The 27874-nt window shown below is 35.9% G+C and overlaps 1 protein-coding gene across 1 annotated transcript; it reads right to left on the reverse strand.

Annotated features, from left to right (window-relative positions):
• Positions 1-261: 261 nt before the first annotated feature.
• Positions 262-27838, reverse strand: LOC120163741 (lysine-specific demethylase JMJ25-like). The gene is made up of 13 exons (XM_039173586.1): positions 27414-27838; positions 27229-27335; positions 25962-26061; positions 25699-25843; positions 24558-24621; positions 23704-24454; positions 22792-23121; positions 19179-19490; positions 18476-18548; positions 18303-18388; positions 17909-18028; positions 17613-17674; positions 262-272 (listed from the first exon to the last, which is right to left on the reverse strand). The coding sequence occupies exons 1-8, from the start codon at positions 27777-27779 to the stop codon at positions 19245-19247; spliced, it is 2109 nt and encodes a 702-aa protein (XP_039029517.1). The 5' UTR covers positions 27780-27838; the 3' UTR covers positions 262-272; positions 17613-17674; positions 17909-18028; positions 18303-18388; positions 18476-18548; positions 19179-19244.
• Positions 27839-27874: the final 36 nt, after the last annotated feature.

Below are 27874 nucleotides of genomic sequence, written 5' to 3' on the forward strand. Positions count from 1 at the left end.
GACAAAAGGTTTGAGGGGTTTTGTTCCTTGGTTGACAATGAACACGATGGTGGTTTCGGCTCGTCGATCGGACGTCGGACAGTGAGTAAATCGGAGTTGAAAGAAGGGTTGTTGGAGAGGGAAAAACTGGAAAAATCATTCTGGAAACTGACGGGGGGGGAGAGATTTATAATTCAACATATATAAAAAAATGGTTAAATCATGGGTTTAGCCACTGAACTTTCTTCACTTCTTAAAACGGTCTGGCAACTTTGAAATTATTTAATTTAATCCTCAATTTCTTCCAAAATTCCAATTAAATTCACCACTTTATAATTTCTTAAATTTAGCCCCTAAATTGGGGTGTTACAATTCTCCCCTCCTTAAAAGAATTTCGTCCTCGAAATTCATTCATGTCACATAATTGCAGAAATAAAACTTTCATCAGTTCTCTCATATCTTTAAGTAGCTTTTACAAAAGTACGGATTCTCCACTAATCCTTAACCAGCTGAGTATACATTCTCATCAGAATTCTCTCTCAATCCAAGTAAATAATCAAAATAACTTTATCCTTGTGAAATCAATTCAGCCTTGGTTATGTGAATAGGCTCATAGGCTCATAGAGCAGCAGTATATCCCCATTTTCATTTCCAGAGTCGAGTCAGAATTTCTCAGATAATTAACTCTCACATGGCTCGTAAGGTACTTTAGAGCTTTTAGGCAGATGTTACCGGTATTCCGTTTTGTACAAGTATAGCCTTAACGGATAGAAATTTCGGTTCGCTCGTTACAGATAAAGACTCAACCTTAGAGTTCCGACTAAGAGAAGTACGATATAGTCTAGGGGCATGTATTGATCAGACATATTTTGATATTCGACCGACTGGTCTATCTTGAAAAATTTTGACTCAAACCAAAGCTCTGATACCACTAAATGTAACCCCCCAGACCGATGCGGGTAACCAGATTCGATCCGGGGTGTCACATTTGGGCCATCAGAGCGACCCACTGTAAAAATAGCAGAAAATTTAAAACTTTTATTGAAATGTGTAACTTATAAAATAAGTTGTCGCTATTTAAAAATAAAACAGATTTCCAGAATCATATATAAATCAAAATACAATTACATGCCCCCTAATCACATGTACCATACTCTGCAACAACGCCGGAAGAACTCCCTTACTGAAGTCGATAGATGCACTGGTACAATTCTTTTAACCTGAAAAAGGTGAGTAATAGAGTGAGCTTCGAAAAGCTCAGTAATACAGAACTACCAGATGATGCTGAAGAACGTGCATATACAGATAAACATACATATCCTTATTATTTCCAAACATTTACAGATTTTTATGCTGAGCATAGATCCTACTGATATTTCAGATGGTAACGGACAATAAGCTTTCAGTTCAGGCAAATATTTCGGATGACTGAGTTCAGGAGATCAGAATAGGTTATCTATTGTGTTCCCGTAAAACCAGTAAAAAGATACAGATCTTTTAAAACATATATATATACCCCCATCCGTCAAGTCCAAAATGTGTAGGTTCCCCAGAACCATACACCCACCGTCAAGTCCAGTAGGCCCTGAGCACACAGCCGAGGAGTCGGTAAGTAAGGCCCTGAGCACACAGCCGAGGAGCCTCCAGGTATACTTCCTCCAACATTACCCCCCAAGTAAAACATGTTCCGTCCGTAAACGGAAATATCAAAAATCATAACATAATCCAGGTCAAGTGTTAGATCAAAATCCAGGTCAAGTATCCGATCAGAATCCAGGTCAAGTATCCGATCAGAATCCAGGTCAGGTATTATAATAGAAATCAAATCAGAAATCAGGTAAAATATCCAGGTGATTAGGGAACACACCAGAGTTTAAAGGTATTATTTATAGGTACTGTATCAGGCAGAGAAACACAGTTCTTCAGTATGTCGATAGAATGTTGGAATTTAGAATCACTATTGGAAGAGTTCATTAACTGACAGAATCATCAGTTATTCAGAATGTGAATTATCAGGATCATATCTTATTCGGGCAGTTTTCATAAGTTGTACGTAATCAGAAGGGTATTCAGAATCCTTTACATCCATGTCAATTGATCGGATAATCGAACAACTTGAGAACGAAGATTCAGAACCTTAACAATCTATGTCGACTGGTCAATTCATTTTCCTTCTAGGGTATTTACTCTTTAATACCACAAATTCTTGTCCATAGATCATCTTCAGAATCATCGCTGAATAGATATTCCAATGGTCTTTATTTCATTTCTAAGGTTTCACTATATCATGAAATACTGACGTGCTTGATTTGTAGTTCATGTTTCATAAGGGCGATACATCATGTAAATTCATCCGAATTTCCAGGCTTAACCTAATCACTTAATCCTTAATCATTGAAGTTACTTAGTTCATTTAGCATCCAAGTCCCTTCCAGTTACTTTAGGATTTTCCAGAGTAATACAACGTTCATGTATTTCAGATATATATTGTACTTCAGATCCATTCAATTTGGTCTTCTTGGTTGATTTTTCGAACAAACGTCCAATTCTTAATATTGAATGCGATCTAGAATTGAGCTGAGCAGAATACTTCCAAAATTATCATCGAGCTAAACTTAAGAAGACGAACACGCATTCAAGTAATATCTATGTCGTTCAGGTACTGACATATCATTAAAGTTGATCGGCTTACTTAAGTTGTGTTCTATAACTTTTTAAAGGTAGTCCAATACCTATGCTTATTTGGATTCCTTAATTAATCCAAGGCATTTACTTAGAATAGGACATAAGGGTATTTTGGTAATTTTGGTGTTCATTTTTATTCCATTTATTTCATAGCTCGAAGATATCCAATCATTCTTGAGCTTGGTGGTATTCTTGGGTCATTTCCACTACAGGGGTATTTTGGTCATTTTACAACAGTGTATTCCAATCCTTTCCTTCCGTCCGATCTTACTATTAAATTCAATCTTATCATTTATTTCAGTCCTTTCAAACAATTCTGACAACAGAACACCCCCGACAAATTGTTCTTCAGGTATTTACTCATAACTCGGATATTTCAGGGTCAAGTGCCTTCTCAGATTTTACAAACGGAATATCAGGAATTTTCCTACACTAAGTCAGGATCTTAACAATCAAATCTGTACTTAATCGAGTTAAGTACAAATCCTCAAAGTATTTTCTCATTCAGGGTCAACTCGGACTATTTTACCTTTCAAGGGCATTTTCGTAATTTCTTAACCAGATGATTTCGATATTAGGTCTTAACGAAAATAATATAATTTAGAGATCTTATGATTAATTGTTGTCTTGAACACTCTCTGATCTTGAAACGGTTCTCTTAACAGACTTCTAGTATCATTCACAAACTCTCCAAGGATTAAAACCGGTTATCCATAATTTTCAAATAAAACTAACATTTCTTATGCACATCTGTAATTATATCAAATCAATATGTTCTTTCTGAGTTATTAACCAACTTCCAGGGATAATTCTTAACATCCTACAACATAAGGGTATTTTCGTAATTTTACCCTACCGAAGTATTCTCATAATTTTCCATCCAAGTACCTTTAACATTTAACCTTTGATGATATAAAATATAAGTTACAAATCCAGGGTTGATTTCTTTATCACCAATCACAAACTTGTAATTTAATTCTAACAATTCCTCAATCTCTTATAATAGTCATCTGAGCCATATTCAGTTACCTACTTGCTATCGTATTCGTATCAAATGTAGATCTTTATTAATTACACATATGAGACCAAACATTTTCATTCATGCATTTACCAATACCAACATGTTCAATAAAGCATAAAGAGGTAATAAAATATTATCTCGATTTCCGTGCAATATTGATCGACCATAAAAATTCCATTCGAACGCCTTTGATCTTCAATTCAACTTCCAATAATTCCTCAGATACATATCAACATAAATTATATCAGAAACGGAGCTTAATTGCGATAAATGGATCGAATCAGGTGATAAATCAGTGAAAGACAGCTTACCGGGTTCGAATTTGGCGAAACGGACTTCGGATTCGGATTCAGGACGTCGAAAGTATAAAATATGACTTTTCAGAAATTTGAAATTTTCGGTCGAAATCAAAGTCATCGGGTTTGACCGGTAATTTCGAGGCCTTCGAGTTCGAATTTCAAAAATCGGACAGCGGAATCGGATTTGGAATGTCGAAAAATGTCAGGATAGGTATACTCGGTCGAAGTCAAAGGTAGTTTAATGCCCCGTCAAAGCCGGTCAAAGTTTTGGTCAACGGTGGTCAACGACGGTCAACGTGCAACGAGTCAACGGTCAACGGGTCGGGTCAATGGGTCGGGTCGAGTCAGCAGGTCGGGTAAACGGGTCGGGTCGGGTTATGACCGGTCAAACCGATCAACTATGCACCAAAACCGGTCAAACCGGTCATTTGGACCATCCCCACGCGCAGTGGCGGCGCGTGGGGCTCCTTCCGGCTACCTAAAAATCACGGAAAAATTCTTAAAAATTATTTTGAGCGATTTCAAGATACTTACAAAGCTCGGTTCACAATTTTGAACGGCGGAGAGCTCGATATCAACAAATCGGAAACTTTGACCGCTTCACCTCCTCACGCGCCACCGTCGACGGAGACCAAGGATGACACCGGCGAACTCGAAACGATGCAACGAACACGATGGTGCGGGAGGTGTCGTAAACGGATGACCTGATCGTCGTGAATCGATGAAAAACCAACTAAAATCGAGTTATTACCGACGATACTTCCGACTGAAATTAACGACGAACGGCGACGATTCACGATGAAATGTTTGAGGGGTTTTGTTCCTTGGTTGACAATGAAAACGATGGTGGTTTTGGCTCGTCAATCGGACGTCAGACGGTGAGTAAATCGGAATTGAAAGAATGGTTGTTGAAGAGGGAAAAACTGGAAAAATCAAGAAACTGACGGGGGAGAGATTTATAATTCAACATATATAAAAAATGGTTAAATCATGAGTTTAGCCACTGAACTTTCTTCACTTCTTAAAATAGTCTTCTAACTTTGAAATTATTCAATTTAATCCTCAATTTCTACTAAAATTCCAATTAAATTTAGCACTTTATAATTTCTTAAATTTAGCCCCTAAATTGGGGTGTTACAAGAAACATTTTTAACATTATGCCTAATCGAAACTCAAAAAAAACGAATCTAACTTGATTCAATTTGATTTGATCATAAAATCAAATCTAAATTCAAATGAATTTAAACCTGAATCTGAGTTGAAGAGTAACTCGAAATGATCATATTAGAGATTATTAGATCTGGAAAACTCGAATGATGACTAATATTAAAAAGTAATTTGAACCTGAAATAATGTAGGCCCAAAATTGACTTGACTTAATAACCCAAAAATGATTTATACTAGAAATGACCAAATCAAAAACTACTTGAACATGACTAGAGTGATTCGTAAAGTTCAAAACTCAAATTAAAATCAAGTTTATTTGAAATCATTTTTGGGGATGAGAAAGATAAAAATTGACGGTGTTCATTAGTTTGAAAGGAAAGTCACCCAAGCCACCCCTAACAAAGGCTTGACCTAATGGAATGGGATTGGACTGAGCAAGAAGTGGCATTATCAGCAATTTAATAGCAATAAGTATCCTTTTATAGTCCTATGCGGAAACATAGACAAAAGCAAAAATTATTGGAGGTAAAAAGTAAAAGCAAAAGTTGAGACGAAATGGGCAAGTGAATCAATTTAAGCTGTGTTTCTTTTGCTGTAAATGGTTCCTTTGAAAGCACTAAGGTAAACCCTTTCGTCTTTGTTTTCCTTTTTACAGCTAGAAATGGTAATGGGGGCAAGTATTCACCACAAGTAATCTGATTAAAAGGTCAAAAGTCAGTGTGGTGAAATACCAAACTTTGACCAACGGGGTTGGTTCAAGTAGTAAGCAACTTGATATCGTAAGTTCTCAGGTTCGAGTCTCTATGTATGCAGAAAATCCCTATTGGGAGACTCACCCACCAAAGTCGTGTATGTGACCCCTTTTCTTTTTGGTGTCCTAATTACATGGAAGATGCCTTAAATTAATGTGAAACAAGGCCTCTTATTTTAATTATATTATACCTCTTTCGCATCTCCTCCACAAATCACGTCTCTCTTATCATTCTTCCATCTATCAAATTCCAAAACTTTTGAATTTTTTTTTAAAACCTCCGACATTTCACATTTTTCCGAAGGTTATAATCTCTTGACGTGACTTTTAGCGGGATCATGTAATTTATCAAAACTAAATCTACTATTTGACAGTTATATATATTTAACCTATAAACTTACGAGTAACCATCATCATCCTAAGTCTAATACCAGGACTAAGAGTCGACATAAATCACCATGTAAATTTGGAGAAGGAATCTCTCCCTCTCAAGATCACTCTCTCTATACCGTTCATTTTTTCCAGCTCATTAGAACCGTCGAATGTATATGTCCACTAAAATCATAAGAGTTGAAACCATCAAAAGTTATCACAATCCATTTTCCTCATAACAAATTCCCATGAAATAGTGCAAAATTAAAAAGTTTTACACTTTTTTAACATCGTTGGATGAGAGAAAATTAAAAGTTGATATTAATAATAGGAAATGAGAAGATATTCAGTGGAAAAAAACAAAGAGTTAATATCAACTTTGATTTCCTCTCATCCAAGGATCCTAAAAGGGGTAAATCTAAAAATTTTAGGTTAGGTGTAAGTGAATCTTAGCCCCTAACCTTTTATATACACACGCATGACTTAATTGAATTAAGTTTGGTTCCAAACTAAAAAAAAGTTAATATGTTTATTCAATACCCAATACTATGGTACAAGAAGAATAATTTGAAACAACTCTCCCAAAGGGTAACATGCAGTAATTGGTGTTAGAAACAAGGCCTAGGCATATGCTACAAATTAGGTTTTCCAAAACAGGTTGGTATTGTTATCCATTAATGGTCCCCCAAATTTAAAGTTTGTTTACCATCTTCATTGCTGCTCAACGTCAATGATTTTATTTACAGCCTCAGGGTTAATATTATGGTCTGTGTGAAGAGCGTTGAACGTCGAACCCTTCCAACAAGTGCGCCTTTTAGGAAGCGAGTTTGTGTCTTCATCCTTGTGGGATTCAGGCCACTATCACCTTAGCATTGGTGACAGGGACAATCAGAGATTTTAAATAGCAGTTATTAGAATAGCAGACTTTATTTAACGATAATTGTCTCGTTCGAAACCGTTGTATTATGGTCGGGGTCAAGAGCATAGAACGTCCGGCCCTTGCAACAAGTGCACTTCTTAGCAAGCGAGTTTGTGTCTTCATCCTTGTGGGATTCAGGCCACTACCACCTCAACATTGGTCATGAGGTAAACCAGGGATATGAATAGCTGTCTTATATTAAAATAACAATCGTTATATAACGAAAACGATGTCGACCGAAAGTGTTATGTACGACCATGATATTCACATCATTACAACTTAAAATACGACTGGATCACAATTTAAATCCCTTGGGCCAACAAGGAATATTTGAAGTTTTAGTGTTGCAATGAAGGGCCTATCAATGCCCAAGGATTCCTTGCTCATGTTGTTTTGCCCATAGGTACTGCAACAAGCTGGAGACTTACCATATCAGCAAATCCTTGGCCTAACTGCAAAGATAAGTAAGGGATGCATTTGATTTAGTTAAATGGATAAATTATTCAAAAAAAAATTATATAATACATCTGTTCGTCAGACAATATTATTAGAAGTCACATATTTCAAACATAACTGATAAAATATATAGAGATTAAATTGATGGAGTTAATTGCGTGAATTAACAGTTTTAAATAATTAATTTCTTCATTTTTGCATAATCAAGATTTAACTACTAATTTACATGGTTTTGTAAGATAGGGAGAATTTTTTTTATTATACATATTTAAACTTAAAAATTTAAATTCATCGAGTGATCTCAATGATAAAATCGAGTGTTGTTTTTTTAAAGGTCTCAAATTCGAGTAGCTATATCGTATATATACATGATCAATATAGTTAAAAAAATTTAATTTTTTTTAAAAGATTATTGCTCAGTCGATAAGAAGTTTTGGATGTTCAATTATTTAGCATTTGGTCTGAGAAGGAGCCCTACACAGATAATGCGCATATTAGGGTTTAAAAAAAATAGGGTTGCTATTGGTATCCATTGTGTTATGGTTGGAAGAGAAGAAGAACGGCGAGGAGGGAAGAGATTGGGAATGGACGAGACAGGGGAGGATTTGGGGATGGAGGCTCGAGGGTTAGGGATTAAAAAATATGAATTGGGAACTAAAATGGAAGAGGGACAGATGATTATGTTACCTGATGAGAGGGAGCAGGCCGAGATGGAGCAGGCCAGAAGAACAATGGAACGGCCCAGATCGGTTGTCCCAAATGAAGGCTAAGAAGGGAAATGATACAAAAGCAAGTCTGTTAGCAAAAATGCCAGCTGGCAGGAATTAGATTCTCAGTACTATTTTTGTAACTAAATAAAATACATGTTGTAGTCATCTTTTGCTCATGAATTGAATGACTGAGAATTCATTTCTGTAATCTCCATTCTTCTTCTTCTAAAATCCCAACTTCTTCGATAATTTCTTCTTCTTATTTCCCAATCCACAACAAATTGGTATCAAGAGATTCGGTTCTGGCAAGTAAATCACGAGCATGACAAAGAAAAATCAGAGATGGAGGCAGATTTAGCTGGGTTACAGAAACAGATGGAAGATTTGACAACGTTGGTGAAAAATGGTAACGATGATTCTAATCCACCTAAATGGTGGGAAGCCCAAGAGAACATAATTATTGCAATGGAGACTATAATGGCTACCAACCAAGGATATGTGGAAAAACTCTTGAAGATTTTAACTGGCAGAGATGGAGAACAAGAGCAGTCTGAAGGTGATCAGGTAAACACTCCTAATAACTCTAAAAATAGGGAGAAAAATCCTGTTTTGGTGACTATAGTAAAGGATAAATCAAGATTCACTTATAAAACTGATGAACCGGGAATATTGAAAGACAAGCTTGATGCTTGTTTAGCCCTTAAGAATAGTTCTAGGCATGAGAATCAAGTGGGTGAAAATAGTAACAATAGACCTATTATAAGAATGGAAGCTGAAAACAGGGGATCAGAGAGTTTTTTTTATCAATTCGGGGTCAATGTGGTATAGACCTAAAATTGATTTACCATTTTTTGATGGGATTAATCCCAGGGGGTGGCTTCAAAAATGTCTGAAATACTTTTCCATTTGTGGTGTTCCTGTTGAGCAGAGAGTAGAGGTAGCTACTATGTATTTAACAGGCAAGGCTGAAATATGGTTTGATGGGTATATTATGCAAAAACTCCATGTTAATTGGCATGAATTTGAGGATGATCTTTGTCACAGATTCAGTGACAAATATTTTTCTGATATTGTAGAGGAGTTTACTAAATTGATTCAGAAGGGGTCTATGGAGGATTATCAAGAGAAATTTGAGAAGTTACAACCTCATATGTTACTGCAGAATCCTAATTTAACCGAGGAATTTTTTGTGTCACTTTTTATTAGTGGACTCAGGGATGATATTAAGCATAGGGTCAAGGCTTTGGATCGTAAGAATTTGTCTAAAGCATGTAAGCAAGCTAAACTCTATGAATTGTCTGTGGAGTTTGAGAACAGAAGGTTGATGCCTTCTTTTAAACCCCCACCCTACCCAAACCCCATTACTGTATCTAAATCAACTTCATTACCAATGAACACAAAAACTACAGCAGCATCAAATCCTAAGCAGAATCTTATTGAGTACAGAAGGCAGAATAACCTTTGTTTTAAATGTGGAGAAAAATTCCTTCCAGGTCATCAATGCAAAAACAGACAGCTAAACATGATTACTGAGGAAGTTGACACTCCCTCAGTAGAAATTTTTTCTACAGACTCAGATCAGTCCCCACAAGCAGAGGAAGAAACATTGAAAATATCTATGAATGCCATTACTGGTTCTATTGGTCATACCATATTGAGGATACAAGGATCTATTCAGGGTAGACCATTGACTATTCTAATAGATAGTGGGAGTACACACAGTTTCTTGACTCCTAATTGGGCTGATGTTGGTATTCAAATCACTACTCCTTATCCTTTGGCTATTACTATGGTTAATGGTCAATAATTATTCAGTTCAGCTAGATGCAACAAAGTGAAATGGAAAATGCAAGGCCATACATTTACACATGATTTCAAACTGATTAAGTTGGGGGGAAGTGACATGGTTTTAGGAGTGGATTGGATGAAGTTTTTCAGTCCAGTAGTAATGGAATTTAATAACATGACTCTAAGTTTTGACCATGGAGGGCAGAGGATTTGTATTCAGGGACAACAGCCTTCAACTGAGCTGCAGTAAATTTCAGGAGCTACCTTACTTAAAATGAGTGCAGGGGATTCTGATCTTATGGGTCATATTGTCCTAATGACTATGACAGGGCATTCTTCTTCCATTCCTATTGAAATCCAGCATCTACTGGATAAATACAGACTAGTTTTTTATGAACATGTTGGTCTACCTCCCCAGAGGTCTCATGACCATGCAATTCCACTTAAACCTAATGTCAATCCTGTTAATCTAAGGCCTTATAGATTTCCTTATAATCAGAAAGCTGAAGTTGAGAAACAGATAGCTAATATGCTAACTTATTCTATTATTCAACCTAGCAGGAGTTTCTTTGCCTCTCCCTGCCTTCTTTTTAAAAAGAATGATGGAACTTGGAGATTTTGTGTGGATTATAGGCAACTTAACAGTATGAATGTTAAAGAAAAATTTCCTATTCCTATAGTGGAGGATTTATTGGATGAGTTGTATGGGGTAATTTATTTCTCAAAGATTGATCTAAGGTCTGGTTATTGGCATATTAGAATTAAACCTGAAGATATTTACAAGACAACCTTTAGAACACATCAAGGCCATTATGAGTTTAAGGTAATGTCTTTTGGCCTTATTAATGCTCCTGCTACATTTCAAGCTCTTATGAATAATTTGTTTAATTCATTCCTTAGGAAGTTTGTTTTAGTTTTGTTTGATGATATCTTGGTGTATAGCAGCAGTATGGAAGATCATGTTGAACATTTACAGTCAGTTTTGGAGGTTTTGCAAAAGAACCAACTATTTGCTAAATTGTCCAAGTGTTTTTTTGGACAGACCAAGGTAGAGTACCTTGGCCATATTATTTTTGCTGCAGGGGTGTCTACTGATCCTAGTAAGGTGGAAGCTATGCAAACTTGGCCGAAGCCTAAAACCCTTAAATCTCTCAGAGGGTTTCTAGGTCTAACAGATTATTACAGAAGATTTATTCAAAATTATGGCATTCTTAGTAGACCATTGACATTACTATTAAAGAAGGATGGCTTCCAATGGAATTCTGCTGCTCATAATGCATTTGAAAATCTTAAGAAAGCTATGTGCTCTGCTCCAGTTTTAGCACTGCCTGATTTTTCTAAGAATTTTTTTCTGTAAATAGATGCTAGTTCTGGGGGTATTGGGGTTGTTCTTTCACAGAAAGGAAGACCAATTGCTTATTTGAGTAAAGCTTTAAGCCCTAGAGATTCAACACTATCTATTTATGAAAGAGAATATCTTGTTATTCCCTTAGCTGTGTCAAAATGGAGGCATTATTTGGAGAGCAGACCATTTTTTATTAAGACAGACCATGAACCCTTAAAGTTTCTTTTAGAGAATAAGTTGACTACCACTATTCAAAAAAAAGGTTGATAATGCTTTTGGGTTAGACTATACTATTCAGTATAGAAAAGGAAAATTAAATGTGGTTGCTGATGGTTTATCTAGAAGGTGGGAGGATCAAGCTCAATGTATGACTATAGGAGCAACAGTCCTAATTCCTACTTGGGTCCAGGAGATTGAAGACAGTTATCAGAATGACTCTTTAGCTCAGAATTGGATTTCAATTCTAACTGTTAATCCAGCTGCTGATAGTAAATGGAAATTGTCTAAGGCTGTTATTAGATATGAAGGGAGAGTTTATATTGGATCTAATGGAAGCCTTAGAATGAAAATCATACAGACTTTGCATGACTCTCCCCTGGGGGGACATTCAGGATACAAGCTACCTATTACAGAATAAGGTCAATTTTTTATTGGCCGAATCTTAAGTCTATGGTTACTGCTTTTATTAGATGTTAGATTTGCCAACAAATTAAAGTGGAACATATTCCAAAGCCTGGATTACTACAGCCACTGCATATCCCTAATCAGGCTTGGGAAGTCATAATTATGGATTTCATTGAGGGTTTACCTACTTCACTTAAGAAAAACTGTATATTGGTTATTGTGGATAAATTTACCAAATACAGTCATTTTTTATCACTATCTCATCCCTATTCTGCAGCAGAGGTAGCTAAAATCTACTTGGATAATGTGTATAAGTTGCATGGCCATCCTAAAATGGCAATTTCTGATAGATACAGAACCTTTACTAGTATATTTTGGAAGGAACTAATGAAACAGTTGGGTACTAAGACCCTTTTCAGTACTGCTTATCATCATGAAATGGACGGACAAACAGAAAGGGTTAATCAATGTTTAGAACAGTATCTTAGAGGGCTTTGCTTCTATCAGCCTAAGCAATGGGCTAAGTGGTTGTCTCATGCAGAGTGGTGGTATAATACCACTTATCACACTGCCCTACAAATTACACCTTTCCAGGCTTTGTATGGTTACAAACCACCTATTATGGTTTAGACCACAGAAACTACAGTGCAAGCAGTGCAAGATATGATGACAAACAGAGAGAATATTAGACAATTGGTCAAGCATCAATTGGAATTAGCCAGCAACCATATGAAGCAACAAACAGATAAAAAGATATCAGAAAGAGTTTTTCATGTGGGGGATATGGTTTACCTGAAGCTCCAGCCATACAGACAGACTTCATTAGCCCTGCGAAAAAACCTAAAGTTAGCAGCGAAATATTATGGGCCATATAAGGTTCTGGAAAAAATCGGTGAAGTGGCATATCGATTACACTTACCTGATTCATCAAAACTTCATCCAGTGTTTCATGTAAGCCTTCTGAAGAAATTTATCAGGGATTCCTCTATTGCTACAACGGACCCTCCTGCAATAGATGATGAAGGAAATTTCAGAGTTAAACCTCTAAAGATTTTGGCTAAACGTATAGTGAATAGACACAGCAAACCAATCACTCAGCTTTTGGTTCGATGAGAGAATCTTGATGAATCGAACGACACATGGGAAGACTATACGGTTTTAAAATCTCAGTTTCCTGGATTTGATCCTTGGGGACAAGGATCTTCTCGTGGGGTGGGTATTGTTATGGTTGGAATAGAAGAAGAGCGACGAGGAGGGAAGAGATTGGGAATGGATGAGAGAGGGGAGGATTTGGGGATGGAGGCTCGAGGGTTAGGGATTAAAAAATGTGAATTGGGAATTAAAATAGAAGAGGGACAGATGATTATGTTACCTGATGAGAGGGAGCAGGCCGAGATGGAGCAGGCCAAAAGCACAATGGAGCGGCCCAGATCGGTTGGCCCAAATGAAGGCTAAAAAGGGAAATGATACAAAAGCAAGTATGTTAGCAAAAATGCCAGTTGGCAGGAATTAGATTCTCAGTACTATTTTTGTAACTAAATAAAATACTTGTTGTAGTCATCTTTTGCTCATGAATTGAATGACTGAGAATTCATTTCTGTAATCTCCATTCTTCTTCTTCTAAAATCCCAACTTCTTCGATAATTTCTTATTCTTATTTCCCAATCCATAACACATTGGTCACCCCAAAGTCTATTCATCATTCTCATTGGTACTCAACGTAACGATTAATGTTATCAAACCCATATGATTTTAATTTCTTTATTTTTCTAAAAACTAAAATTTATTTGATCTATTTTAATTTAATGTAATTTGTTTAAATTTAAATGGTCTACTTTATTTAATGTAATTTGTTTAAATTTAAATGGTCTACTTTATTTAATGTTATTTGTTTAAATTTAATTGATCTATTTTATTTAATGTGATTTGTTTTTTTACATAATATTATTAATATATTTAAATTGATAACATTTTTATTTGTTGTTTTTAAAGTGGTTATATATATTTGTTTTAAATATTTTATTACACTCTACTTCTAAATCCTAGCCGTTTTCTTACTCCTTTTCCTTTTTTTTTTCTTTACAACTTGTGTCAATTTTATTAATCGATCCAACTTTCTTCTTCTTTAATTTTGTTTAACTGGCAGAAACACCGGTTTTGATACTGGTTGTTGCCGGCATGTTATATTTTTTCTTTATTTTTTTTAGTTTTCTAATAAGAATAATTATGTATTTATGACATGTTCTCTGTCTTTATGACAAGTTTATCTCTGCCTTTGTGGCACGTTTTTCTCTGTCTCTTGGTAGCTTACGATTTTTTGTTGTTATTTTCTTTTATCTTTTTTTCTCAGGATTGGATTTGACTTCGCCATGACTGATAAATATTACGCTTATTTGTTATCATGATGATCTTCCCTACTTTGGACCCTCAGATTGATTTGAATATACGTTTTGCGTTCGTGGAGTTTTTTCACGTTGCTTGACTTTGATTTGCGATTTGTCGGTGGCCTTCAGTAGTTTCATCCCCTTTTGTGGTTCGTTTGTCGATGCAGTCATATTTGTTCGTATCCTTATTTTGTTCGAGCTTTTTTGTTAGGTTTTTTAACCTTTTCCTTATTTGGTCATTGTGTGATCTAGGTGGCTAGTTTTTATGTTAATGGTTATAAGAAAATATCCTAATTATAATTTACGTTTACATTATATTTGTAAATCTTCATTGTAATTTTAGATATGTTTTATTTTTTTAATAAAACTAGAGACTTTCTATAAAAAAATATTTTATTACAATATAAGTGTCTAAATTAATTTTATTTTTTATTTTAAGTGTTTAAATTTTTTCATATCAAAATATATCTAATATTTCATTCCATAATTATTTTATGGTTAATTTGTTACATCTTTTAAAAAAGTGTTATTCAATGGATAATAAGTTCCCTTCTTTCTTTCTTTTTTCATATTTTATTCTCTACCGTTTCTTTAGTAAATTTTTTAGGAAAATAAAGAGAAAGGAGAAAGAAAAAAATAACTCAAAATCACCCGTATTAAATTGAAAATAGAATCACTCATAGCTTCAACGAAAATCAATCAACCCCGAACAAAAGCAACAACATAATCGAAATGTTTGGGATCTAATTTTCGATTTGAGGAAGGAAAGAGAACAAAAGGAATGTACATCGAACTTTGACGTTGATGATGATCTTTCTAGAGAAAAAAATGAGGCAACCCTAGAAAATAGATCTTCCATCTTCCTCGAACTTGCCTAGTCTTTGAAGGATGGATATTTCATATTTCAATTTGGGTTTGTTTGACTTTCCCTTAAAAATATATAGGGCTTGTTTGCAATTCTTGATGACAAACCTTTGGTTTTGATAACAAAGGAATCTGTAACAAGGAAAAGAAAAAAAAAATAAAAGCTTTTCAATTAGAACACTTTTATATATGTGTGTGCGCGCACGGGTGGGTGGGTGTGTGTTGGATGGCTTTCGCGAGTTTTAACTTTAGTACAAAAGTATAGGATATATAGTTAAAGCGATGACTACTTTTAACAAGTGTGCAAACTTTCACCTACACATTTTACCATTTGGGAGAGCCAACAAGTGTGTAATTAACTCTAGGAACAAAGCTAAATGCAGTAGATGAACGCCCAATCTTGCTGTAAAGAGCATTTAGCTTTCTTTTAAGTTCTCTCCTCTGATTTCTCAAGTATGCCAGCTTGCCCTTTACTGATTCTATTTCCTTCTTCACTCTGATCCACTGGTCTTTCAGACCCAAACAGTTGTCATAAGAGGCTATCATGGTCCTAGCCTCTTCAATGAGAGGCTCCAAACAGCTAACACTGAATCCAATAGCCTTAGCATCCTCAATGGACCGAACCATGCATCTTATATCGTCTCGAGATAACGAGCACCATGGCGTATCACACAATGCCAATGCGTCACCAAATAGCCTCAGCAAGGAAGAGATCCACACCGGACTTTGGATGGCACAGCTCTTCCAGAAAGCACCCTCGATGTTATAGATCACTTCCAAATATCGCTTGTGGTTTGCTGACACTTGAAAACCATAGAAATCAACAGTATAACAATCGGTATGTTGCGCACTAGAAGTTGCTGATGAACTGTGTGCATTGTGAAATGCATGAACCGGAGAGGCCACATGTTTCTTTGGATAAGTTGGAGCAATGGTGTTCAAGGTTTTGGGATCTTCAATGGTAGGGTCTACAGGATCTTCCATGTCATTGTCACTATCGATATCAACTACCTCAACCTTAACTTCCTTCTCCATTGCACCATCAGGGTCCCTGACAACTGCCTCAATCTTCTGGACTTTAGTTTCTTGACCAAGAGCAACCTCATCTTCCTCTTCAATGTCAGTATCTTCCATGTCATTGCCACTATCGATGTCAACTACCTCGATCTTAACTTCCTTCTCCATTCTTCCTTCATCAGGGTCCCTGACAACTGCCTCAATCTGGACTTCTGTTTCTTGATGAAGAGCAACCTCATCTTCCTTTCCAATGTCAGGATCTTCCATGTCATTGTTGGCATCTACCTCAGTCTCAACTTCCTTCTCCATTGTGCCTTCATCAGCATCCCCAGTATCTGCCTCGATCTGGACTTTTGTTTCTCTATCTTGAGCAACCTCCTCTTCCTCATCAATGTCAGCAGCACTACCATGATCACTGTATTCAGACTCTTCATCAGAAACCACCTCATTTTCTTTACCCTTCCTACTGGTAGATCTGTGCTCGGCAACAAAAGGAAGAGAACAATCAGTCTCCAGCTGCCTACCCACTCCATGCTTGCCTGAAGGACTTGAACTTAACATACACTGATGGAATTCAGGGATTCTCACTCCCCTCTCTCCGGAAAAACTGAAAGAGGAGGGGAAAGGAAAAGCATTAGTTCAAACACATACAACTAGATATACGTTTTAGAAGTGGGAACAATCAAGGATACTCATAAAGAGCAGGTCGACGATCATTGCTAGATCAGATTTTGGAAAAGCTTATCTCAGACAAACTCAAAAACAGTAAAATGCTTTCACGAACACCATGATAACTAACAGCTATAAAACCACATAACACTCGGTAATACAAACTTCCATTTTCCCTTGAAAAAAGTACATTAAATTACATAACCTAGCTCAAAAGGCAAGCAATAAACTAACATTCATGTATGTTGTTTGTGATTGTTGGCGCTTAAAGAAAATCCAAGTGTAATACATTCTGAGAAATTCCTATTAGCATGCCAAGCCTTTCAAAATGGTTCAAATAACGAAAACGAGAAGAATCACCAAGTACTCCGTACATCACCAAGTACTCCTTACATTTCTATTTCCAATTGCCGTCATTATAGAAAAACTGATTAGCAGGCCATATCTCTAAGACTTAATGGATGTCTGATAACAGTACTCCGACAAAAACCTATAAAGAAAAGCCGCACACATTCCCTGTATAAAGACACCATTCTTCATATATGCATTTAAAGTAACTCACCGAGCCTTTGGATCCAAACAGTTTACTGCAGAACACATTGCTTGTAGAGCCATTCTCCTTGCCTGTTTCAGATGGCATTTCACGGAGAAAAGGCATTAAACAGAATAAAGGACTCAGGTCCAGGTGGTTATGATACAACAAATTTCATGTACACATAAGCAGAGATTGCATGTTCAAGTTCAACACTGCATTAAGCTCAAAACTTAACCAACAAAACACCAGGAAGTTAAGCCAGAATAAGTCACATATACAACAAAAGTGCAACATCAATATTAAGTACATAACTACCCACATACCTCCAATTTATCCACTTTAGCGCTGTGACCTTGAGGAAGTACACGAAATTCCTCCGTCAAACGAACACATTCACCAAAACTTTCAGGTGAAACAAAATTAAGTGAAACCTTTATACAGGACTGTTGAAAATTGAGACTAGCATCAGAAAATATAAGCATGACCGTATTGATTGGTTAGCAGGAAGAAACCAAATTCATCTATGAAAATACAATCCCTTTACAATATGCCAAACTAGAATATCTCCTACAATATGCCATACCATGCCTTTATATGGACCCCGTTAGAAATGAACAAGATGGTATACTCCTTAAGAGGATTGAAATCATTTCAATTCCACCAATACTTATATAACTAAAGAACGAGAAAAGGAGTGCAAAAAGAAAATCGGGATACCTTAATGTTCCTGACTTGATAAGGACAGCCAGCGGCTATAAGAACAGCCTCACCAAGTTTCTGAACAAATGTCCATGGTTCAATTCCTGCATGTCAGCATATTAATAATTAACCATAATCAAAGAGCGATGCTTTATTTTACTGGTTTAAAAAATTCATCTGTTTCAACATACCATATTCTCCCTTAAGATTTGACTTATGGTCCACAGTCAGGTAAAAAGACTGATCATGTATAGGGTCCACAACCTATATATATCCCAAAAGAAGTATCAATGAGTCTCTGAAAACTGTAAAACTGAAAAAGCATCGGTTTGCCAGAACTTAATAAATTAAAGTTTATGGCACTAGATAAAATAAAAGAAACTAGAAGTCTACAATTCAGTAAAAGGATTACTGTATTGTTTCTATTTCATGGTTCTATTTACCCTGCAAAACTGCACACTCTAAATGTCAATGCAGTCATCGAACTCTCATTACTAAATATTTTGGGCCAAAATAATAAACATCTAGTTTAAGAAAACATTAGACAGACATATCTTTGCCACAGTTTTAAGATAAGTTCACTGCTCATTGGAGAACAGACTTGTAATTTAGGACATAAGCATCAAAGGAGACAACTTTATATATTTTACACCGACCCTGCTAGCATTTGGAGCATCTTCTTCGGAGTTTATTGGAAACCAAAAGATCATTACAATATTAAGACCTTTTTCTTCCAATTCCACCCTACAAATCAAATTCCTGATCAAAACAGACTGGCTCACTCAAAATCCAAAATCGTAAACATGTAACCATCTCAATACCTACCAATATCATAGATTGGTTATTTAAAACATAGATTAAGTTAGAAATTAGTTGTATTCAAAATGCATTCACCTGTGATAATGGATAACAATCTATATGCCTGAAATCTGTAAAGTGCTTGTTAAGATAATCCCTTAGCTAGGGAACATCTTCTCTCCGGAAAACATCCCAAATAGCACCTCCCTGAACATCTTCCACCTCAATGTCTTCAAGTTTTGACATCCTTGCATTCGGTGAAGAATAACATGCAGGCTCAGCTCCATCAACCTTCGTCCTCATCCCAAAAATTCGCTTTTGATGTTGCAAAAGCTCTTTTAAACTCTTGATGTTTACAAGCTGCTCATCTGTAAGCTTTACTTCAGTAGAATGCACCAAAACATTCACCTGAAATTCACAAATATCGAAGTTAAAAGTGGTAGTGCAACACAATTCTGCAGACAATTTACTGACCGAAAGAAGATTGTAAGCCAAAATTGGAACGTAAAAAACACAGAATAAAACAATACGTGGATTGATGCGAATAGAGCCACTGCCAGCAATAGCCGGAAGTGAACCATCAGCAGTTCAGACACTAGAGTAAGAGACTGCATTCTGAAATTTCTGAAATAGTGCGACATCACCCATCATATGATCACTAGCCCCGGAATCAACAATCCAAGAAATAGAATCGGGCGAAGAAATAATGGAGTGAAAGAGGGGCTACCTTCACGCACAACACATGCGTGTTTGGGCTCTAAAGAAGACTGGAATTAACCAAAAATTTGTTTTAGCTCCTCCATTTGTTGTCGACTGAAGGATCCACTGCCTGCAGCATCAACCGTAGCAGATTTACCAAGGGGTTCACGCTGTGAAGGCTGTTTGGAAGGCTTCCAGTCAGATGGGCACCCATGAAATTTCTGGCATTTATCACGAACATGACCAACCTTTTTGCAGTGATTGAACAAAGGTCAACCCTTCTTAGAACGAGAATTAGGGTTGTAAATGAGACGAGACAGATCGTGAACTACTCAAGATCGACTCGATCAAAGTTCGATAAATACTCGACTTGAATGGACTCAACTCAAGCTCGACTAGAATTTTTAACGAGTCGAAATGAGCTACTTGATACTCAACTTAAAATACTCACGAGAAACTCGAAATTATAATATATTAAAATTTTATTTTGAAAAAAATAATTATTAATAATATTAACATTTATTTGTTGATTTTTTTTAAAAAAATACAATATAAAATTTTCATGTACTGAAGGTCCAGGTTCGAGTTTCAATCGAGTTAAGTTTAAGTTTTTGTTTTCATTTTGAGCTTTTTCAAGCTTCAATTCATAGTTTCGAGTTCGATTCAAGCTTGAAAATATTAGGTTCGCGAGTTTTCAAGCCGAATCGAGCTCCATTTTAGAATTTTTGAGTCGAGTCGAGCTCAACAATACTCGAACTGACCTCATTTACAGCCATAACGAGAATCACCAGAAGTGTGCACCACCAGAGCAGAGCCTTCAACCGCCGGAGTGGAAAGCATGAGAGAACGCCTGCTCTCTTAGCGACGAACCCCAAGAAAAACCTCTCGAAGCGACAAAAGGGGTTTAACCCTCAAAATCTGACCGCAAACCTCATCGAGACAACTGAGTAAAATACTGTATAACACTTAGATCACCTTGCTTCAATTCATTAATTTAACACTCAATCCCAAACAAAGAAGCAGAATTGTCAAGATTAGAATACGTCTCTCACACAGCATGCCAAATTTCAGAGGTAGTACTATAAACAAATAGTTTTCCCTGACATCAGGCACCATGGAATTGAGCAACCATGACATAATCATGTTGTTATCGCTCAACCAAGTCTCGGTATGAGGATCAGAAGAATCTGGTATTGGCATATTTTCTGAGAGGTTGTTTCTCACGACCCGTGATGTATATCCGGACCGGTTGAGACCAGGGAATACAGTTATCACCCTTTAAGCGATAACAGGTGATGGGAGACAAAGCGGAGTCTGCAGGATTCGAGTGAGAAACAGAGGTCGCAACCTCCGAAACCGTCGTGGTCGGGATCTAACCTAAACTGATACCATATAGAAAATGTAATTTACTGGAAAGAATATTGGGAATTTTTCTTGAATTCATGTTACAGTAATCAGATAGGTACAATAGAGTTCTAGCCAAGTTAAAACTATCTTTATCTACAAAGTAGGATGCGAGAGTTAGTGATAGGATAAAACACTAATATTTACAAAGTAATAATCTATATAACCGTAACATAACTTAAAAGTAAGAAACCAAAGACTTATTAGAAAGTTCAATCATCTTACTGTGATAAGTCCTGATATTGCTTACCCGGTATGTGTGGTGAACTAACATATGTCATCATCTATAATTGGAAGATAGTAGAACAAGTTTTGCATTATTTGAAAAATGCTCCTAAACATGAAATTCTAAAAGAATCATGATCATACTAGGATCAAATATTTTTCGAACTTAGGTTGGTCAGAATGTAAGGAATCATATGAGATCTATTCCGCGATATTGTATGTTTGTCGGAGGAAACTTAATTTTATGGAAGAGTTAGAAATAGAATGGGGTCTCACGATCTACTACAGAAGCGGAATATAGAACTATGGTCAAGTATGTGCGTGAAATCATATGGAGATATCAATTCTTTAATGAAGTGGGAATTAAGGTTTCAGTAATTGCAAAGGTATAGTGAGATAATCAATTTGTGCTTCACATTGCTTCTAATCCAGTCTTTCATGAACGAATAAAGCACTTTGAGGTTGATTGCCATTTCATTTGTTTAAAAATCCAACAAGGTCTGATTACTACCTGCTATGTGAAAAATAGAGAACAACTAGGAGGTATTTTCAGAAAGGCTCTTAATGCGGTCAAGATTGATTTTCTATAAAAACAAATAGGCCATGATTCTAAGCTCCAGAGAGTGTTACATATTTATAGACTAAATATTAGGGTTGATATATATTGTATTAATGTATGATATTATGTAGTTAACGTCGGATACTATTTTACATATTATAAAACATTTATACTTGTAATGTTGATGAATAAAATACAAGTATCCTCTTCCTATTATTTTACATCTTCACTTGTCAAAATTACAGACTTCAAGTACTAGATTACAAGAACACAGCAAACCAAGGGAGGTTACCTAATATATCTCTCACTTTTTTGTAGCATAAAATATATGACCGTAAGCCAATAACTTACCAATCAAAACTCATTAATATTCCCCCTAATGATGTTAAATGCATATTTATTATATCTACCAGCCATTAAGGAAAACTCATCAAACAGAAGCAGTAATACCATCTAATATTCCTATAAATTTTTTTCCCTAACATACATGATCGGAAATGAAAAAATTATTCCATCAAATGGTTTATAATGCAGATTTTACGTCTGACAAATGGAAACTACTAACTAGTGCATGGACCCATAAGTATTTACAGTCAGCAACACCAGGAAACAAAAGGAACATTGTTTTCAAGACCTTATCTGACGACTTTCAGGTCTTATACATAAGTTTCATAACCCAAAGAAACATTGTTCACTGCAACAAAATATGCTGGTATAATAAAGAAAGCTCCTCAAAGTCCTATGATCTAACAAAAAGTTTCTAATAATGCAAAATTAAATATTTAAAGAAAGCAAGGAGAAAAAAAAGGTTAGACAAAATACCACATCAGACATATCACAATGAAGCTTGATTACAGAGTCTCCTCGCCCAAGCTCTTGAGCTAGTCCATATGCAATATGTAACTTTGGACCCATCTCTGGCTCGGAAAGTATCCCAGATAATTTGGTAGCAAGGTTAAGAAAGCTATGACAAGAGTGTGTATATTCCTTTAAGGGCAAACAACGAAGAAACTCAACATGATGACGTGGAAGGTGCCTCTCAAATGTCATGGATGCTGGCAAGTCTTTCAGTTGCAAAATCTGTAGCCTATTATATCTATCAAAACGACCATCTTTATATCCTTTGAAGAATTGATGAAGTTTGACCTCTACCTGCATTTCATAGAGAGCTGATTTAAAACCAAACTTGAAGAACTCAAATGTTCACTGCAAAAGCATCTATAAACAACTTTGAAACTAACAATACTATTGTCAACTTATTATGATTATCAATTCCATACTTTTGTTGTAATTATATTTCTAAAGTAAATTAACAGCAATTGTTTTCACCAGAAAATAATTTGGCAATAGTTACCCTGTGGCCTGTAGTTACAAGGGGGGCAGTGTGTTAACTAAAATCAATCAATTATTGATCCATGTACTTTCAAACATTTAACTAAAATAGATGATACTAGGTTTTACTGGAAAAGAAATAAAAGAGATCGGCCATGCTGCTTTTACAATAGAAACCATACGATGTATCAGTCAACAAAAAAAATCACTTATTTTAACATGCAGCAACATATAGTGCAGACAATAACATATGATGTACAGAACCTTGAAGGGGAAATGAATATTGATTTTGATTACAGCAATCCATAAACATTGGTACAAGAAATTGCATGCAATGAAGTTTAGTGGCATATATTTATAAAATTGAGCCACGGCAGATGACAAAAAAAAAAACAAACTGACCTCCGACCAACATAAGCAATCAATGGCCTTCACATTCTGATGTTGCTCAAACTTGGTGCTTTTAAACCGACGTAAGGCACGACACAAAACAATCGGCTCCCAGCTCAAACCAGTTGAATTCTCGAGCACATTAGTAACAATAACAGGCTCACCTTTGCTCCAGTGCCTTTGGAAATGCTTCAAACATCCATTCTGAACATCTTTAGCTGTTGGACAATATAAATAGTTATCAGTGGAATCTTCTCGAGAAGCTGTTTTCCTTGGCTTACTATTGGCAAAGTCAATTTCATCAGTTGAGGTGTAACAAAGGCACTCCTGTTTAGGAGAGTTATGTGTGGTTTCAAGATTGAGATCTTTGGCTATTGCCTCTGCTTTTTCTACCAATTCAACAACAGCATTTTCTGCAAACATAGATCTCAACACTAAAAGACCACTATCACAACCACCCAAATCTTTTGGGGGGCAAGAAATACTACCATTTTCATCTGCCTTCCAAATAGCTGCTGCACAGCAGTATTCTTCAGAATCAGTTCCAGAAGATGAATCAAGAGGCGTCCTCTCTTCTGGATATGTAAAAATATGAGCTGAACCATGGAAGTAAGCTGAGCCCCTGTTAAAATATTCAATATTTACTTCTTCTCCCCCCTGCAAACCTCCCTCACGAATTTCTTGGCAACAATTAAGGCAGAGAACATATCTACAGTTGGGACAACTTCGATGATAATCAGCAATCGAAGTTCTGCAGTTGCCACTGCACAAGAATACAAAACAGCACCAGTAATCTGATAAATACCTGGAATTTTAAGTTTTAACAACAAACCAAATGATCATATATGACAATATTTATAACATACCAATATACATGGTTATGATAAGAAGGAAATTCCTGCTTCAACTGTATTTCTGACGGGAACACCCCTACTCGTCCAAAAAATCAAAGTTAACAAAAATTAATTTAAGTAAACATTAAACAAAAAAAAATCAACTAATGATGTTCTACTGCCTACTTACATATGGCATACAAAGATTCTTTCCTAGAAACAATTCGTTATGGAAAGACATTTACTGTATCAACCAGGGTATGATGTTAAGAGTAGTAGTTTGAATTATGTCCTGATGTGTATGCTTTTATTGTTAAAGACATGGTTGATAGGCTTAAAGTTTTAGAGGGTGTTGTTAGATGGGTTGCTAGGACAGCTAACCTAGAGGCTGATGCCCTAGCTAAGGCTGGAATAGGCTGACTTCAGTGTTGTTGCTTAGGGATGCTTTTTGGTTTTCTAGTTTCTATAAGGAGTGTTTCTGGGTGTTGTATTTGCTATGTACTTCTTCTGTTATTAATGAAATTTTAAGGCACTCTTTTCCTCCTTCCGCTGATCAAGGAGCTTCTTTACGAGCTCCATTAATCATGAAGGGGGTTTTTAACGAGGCCTTCTATTCTTATAAAAGAAAAGAGTAGTAGTTTGATCCTTGAAAACAACAGGCAAATCCAGCATGAAAACTACAAGAAGAGCACATGTAGACCAAGTTTTATATCTACCAGAAGCCAAATGTTTTAGAAATTTTGAATTCTAACAAGCAACTTCAGGAGCATCATAATCGGCATCTTCTTGTCCATTATCAAGCTACCTTTGTCTACCAAATCAAGACAAATTGTTTTAAGCTAACCTCAATAAAACCAAGTCAACTTGAAAAACAAAGTAAAATGGGTAATCTTAATTAATCTAAGATTTGACACAAATCAAAGGTTTTAAACCATTCTTTTACTATAGTGCCAAGTTAGACATCAACAAATGTTGGTAAGGCACAATTCACTCCCAAGGAGAGAACAACACAAACCCCGAATATGGAGTGTAAAACGGACATAGAGAATATATAAAATAAACTAGTGCCAAGTTAGAGCACATAAAAAAGAATAATTAAGTTGCAAGAAAAAGCTCTTGCATTGCAAAATGAGCAGACATTCCTGCCCAGATCAAACCAAAAAAAAAAACATACCTTGAATTTTAGCTTCTATCACCTTCTCTTTCATTTGTTCTTGGCTAAACAGTTTGATGTGTGGGAGAAGCCACTTAAGCAAATATTTAGAGTGCTGAACTTGTTCATCATTGGTGCATTGTAAGTGTAGAGCTCTTTCCAATTTCTACAGTTTATCACCATATATATATATATATATATATATATATATATATATATATATATATAAATATATCAATTATTGCAGGAAGAGTGAATAAAATATAGTTGTAGATGGAACCAACCCTGGCAGATCCACTCATCTGCAAGCATGACCCGCAATTGCAATTATCTTGACAAACTGGGCAGGCATAAGCAATTGCATCCTCTGACATCCCTGGATACCTGGTCCAAAATTCACAATAGATAAAATGTGAAAGTATATAACATGAACAAGTGTTGGCAGTTGCATACATTCCAGAAGCAACGCATATTGTATATAACATGAACAAGATGTGTTCACATGTATAACTGGAGTGAAAAAGAGACATTTGCAAAAGAAAATTGCAATTGTCTACTCAACTAAAACATGAAACAGGTGACAAGTATAAACAACCAATATTTACATTACAAGATCCTTTGTGCTTTCAATGTGTTAATATTATTTGGAATAGCTAGTTAATGCTTTCTTAAGAAATCGAGATAATAAACTGGAAAGAGGAAGCATTTGTCAAAGCACCTAAAAAATAACAAATAGAAGTAAAGTTTATTTATTTAATAAAAAAACTAAAAAAAATCATTGAAATTTCTTGACTAGAAAACTATCCAAGAAATGTGCACTACATGGAACACCAGCAAAGCAAATATGCAGGTTTCCAGCAATTATTCAACCCACATAATTTTGTGCATTTCTTAACATATTTCAGTTTTTAAATAATTGTACAATAGATCTTTTAGAGTATATTCAACAGAAGCATTGTTTTTTGACAGATATGATCCTTAAGCAATAATCATATTCCTCTCTATCTCAAGGGTTAGTGAAGTGATCACCTAGAAGCACTGATATCATGTTATTACAAATCAATACACAGTTTCAATTGACATGCAGCATAGTCTAGTCAACATTATCTAGTTCTGACCCAATTTATCTTTTATTAAAAACCATCTCATGAAAAAGAGAAATACATGTTAAATACAGAAAGTTTGGAACAATGAGACATTTAAAAATAAAGGAGAGAAAAAAAAAGGTCACATAAACCCATTTAACTCGTTTAAAAGCTGAAACACTTCTAGTATAATGCTCTATCAGCAACTCCACAAGTCCACATAGAATAAGAATATATACAAGAGCTCTTCCCAACACAAGGCTTTCACTGAATATTAAAATAAAGCACTAAATGGGAACTCCAATACAATCTAGTATTACCAAAGAATTCAAACTCACAGTCACATACAATCTTAATTCTTAAGTGGATGACAACTTATATGAGTCAAGCCAATTTATGGAGATGGAGAATAATAATAAGAATCAAACCTAAGAAAGAAGACAAAATTAAATAAAATAAAGAATACCAATTAGTTATACAGGGGATGCAATATCGTTTCCTGCGGCAAGTTTTGCAATTAATAACTCGACCTTTATCATTCCTCTGGCACTGATGGCACATTAGTGACTTTCCCTGAAACCCCGAAAAAATGAAAAGAGAATCAGGAAAACCCATCAAGACCAACGTAAAACGGAGGGTTCATTTTCTTACTGTAGCATCGCTCTTCTTCTTTGAATAATTTGACACGGGATCATTTGCTTTCTCTGTTTCTTTATCTTCCCCGTCATTTTCTTGACTGCCATCAGTTTCTGAATCAGCATCCTCCTCTGTAGTTTCTTCTTCTTTCTCCTCCTCTTCATTATTTTCTCTTTCCAAAGTCTTATGTTTGCGCTTCTTAGAAGAAAACACGGCTCGCCCGGTTTTGGTTCCTTTGAAAGGAGGCCCCTTTGCAGAAAATCCGTCTAAATTTTTGGGTTTTGCTTGGGTTTGTGAGGAGTTGGGTTTAGCTCTTAGAATCCTACTATTTTCATGACACTCACTGATACCAGCAGCTCCTGTCCGCTTTCGCCCCCTCATCGGCGCCGGAACGAACGACCGAATATGGTACTGTGAAGTAACAGAGAGCAGAGGGGTGTGGGAAGTCGGAAAGGTGGTGTAGCTTCCAAATGTGG

Source organism: Hibiscus syriacus, unplaced genomic scaffold, assembly GCF_006381635.1.
Source record: "Hibiscus syriacus cultivar Baekdansim isolate YM2019G1 unplaced genomic scaffold, ASM638163v2 tig00111493_pilon, whole genome shotgun sequence".
NCBI lineage: Eukaryota > Viridiplantae > Streptophyta > Magnoliopsida > Malvales > Malvaceae > Hibiscus > Hibiscus syriacus.

Bases quoted from the DNA above. Each gene is read 5' to 3' on its own strand.
- LOC120163741 (XM_039173586.1), bottom strand. From the start codon at position 27,779: ATGAGGGGGCGAAAGCGGACAGGAGCTGCTGGTATCAGTGAGTGTCAT. The intron at 27,336-27,413 runs GTAAGAAAATGA...TCGGGGTTTCAG, and splicing joins AGAAGAAGAGCGATGCTACA to GGAAAGTCACTAATGTGCCA. The intron at 23,122-23,703 runs GTCAGTTTGTTT...TATGAAATGCAG, and splicing joins ATTGCTTATGTTGGTCGGAG to GTAGAGGTCAAACTTCATCA.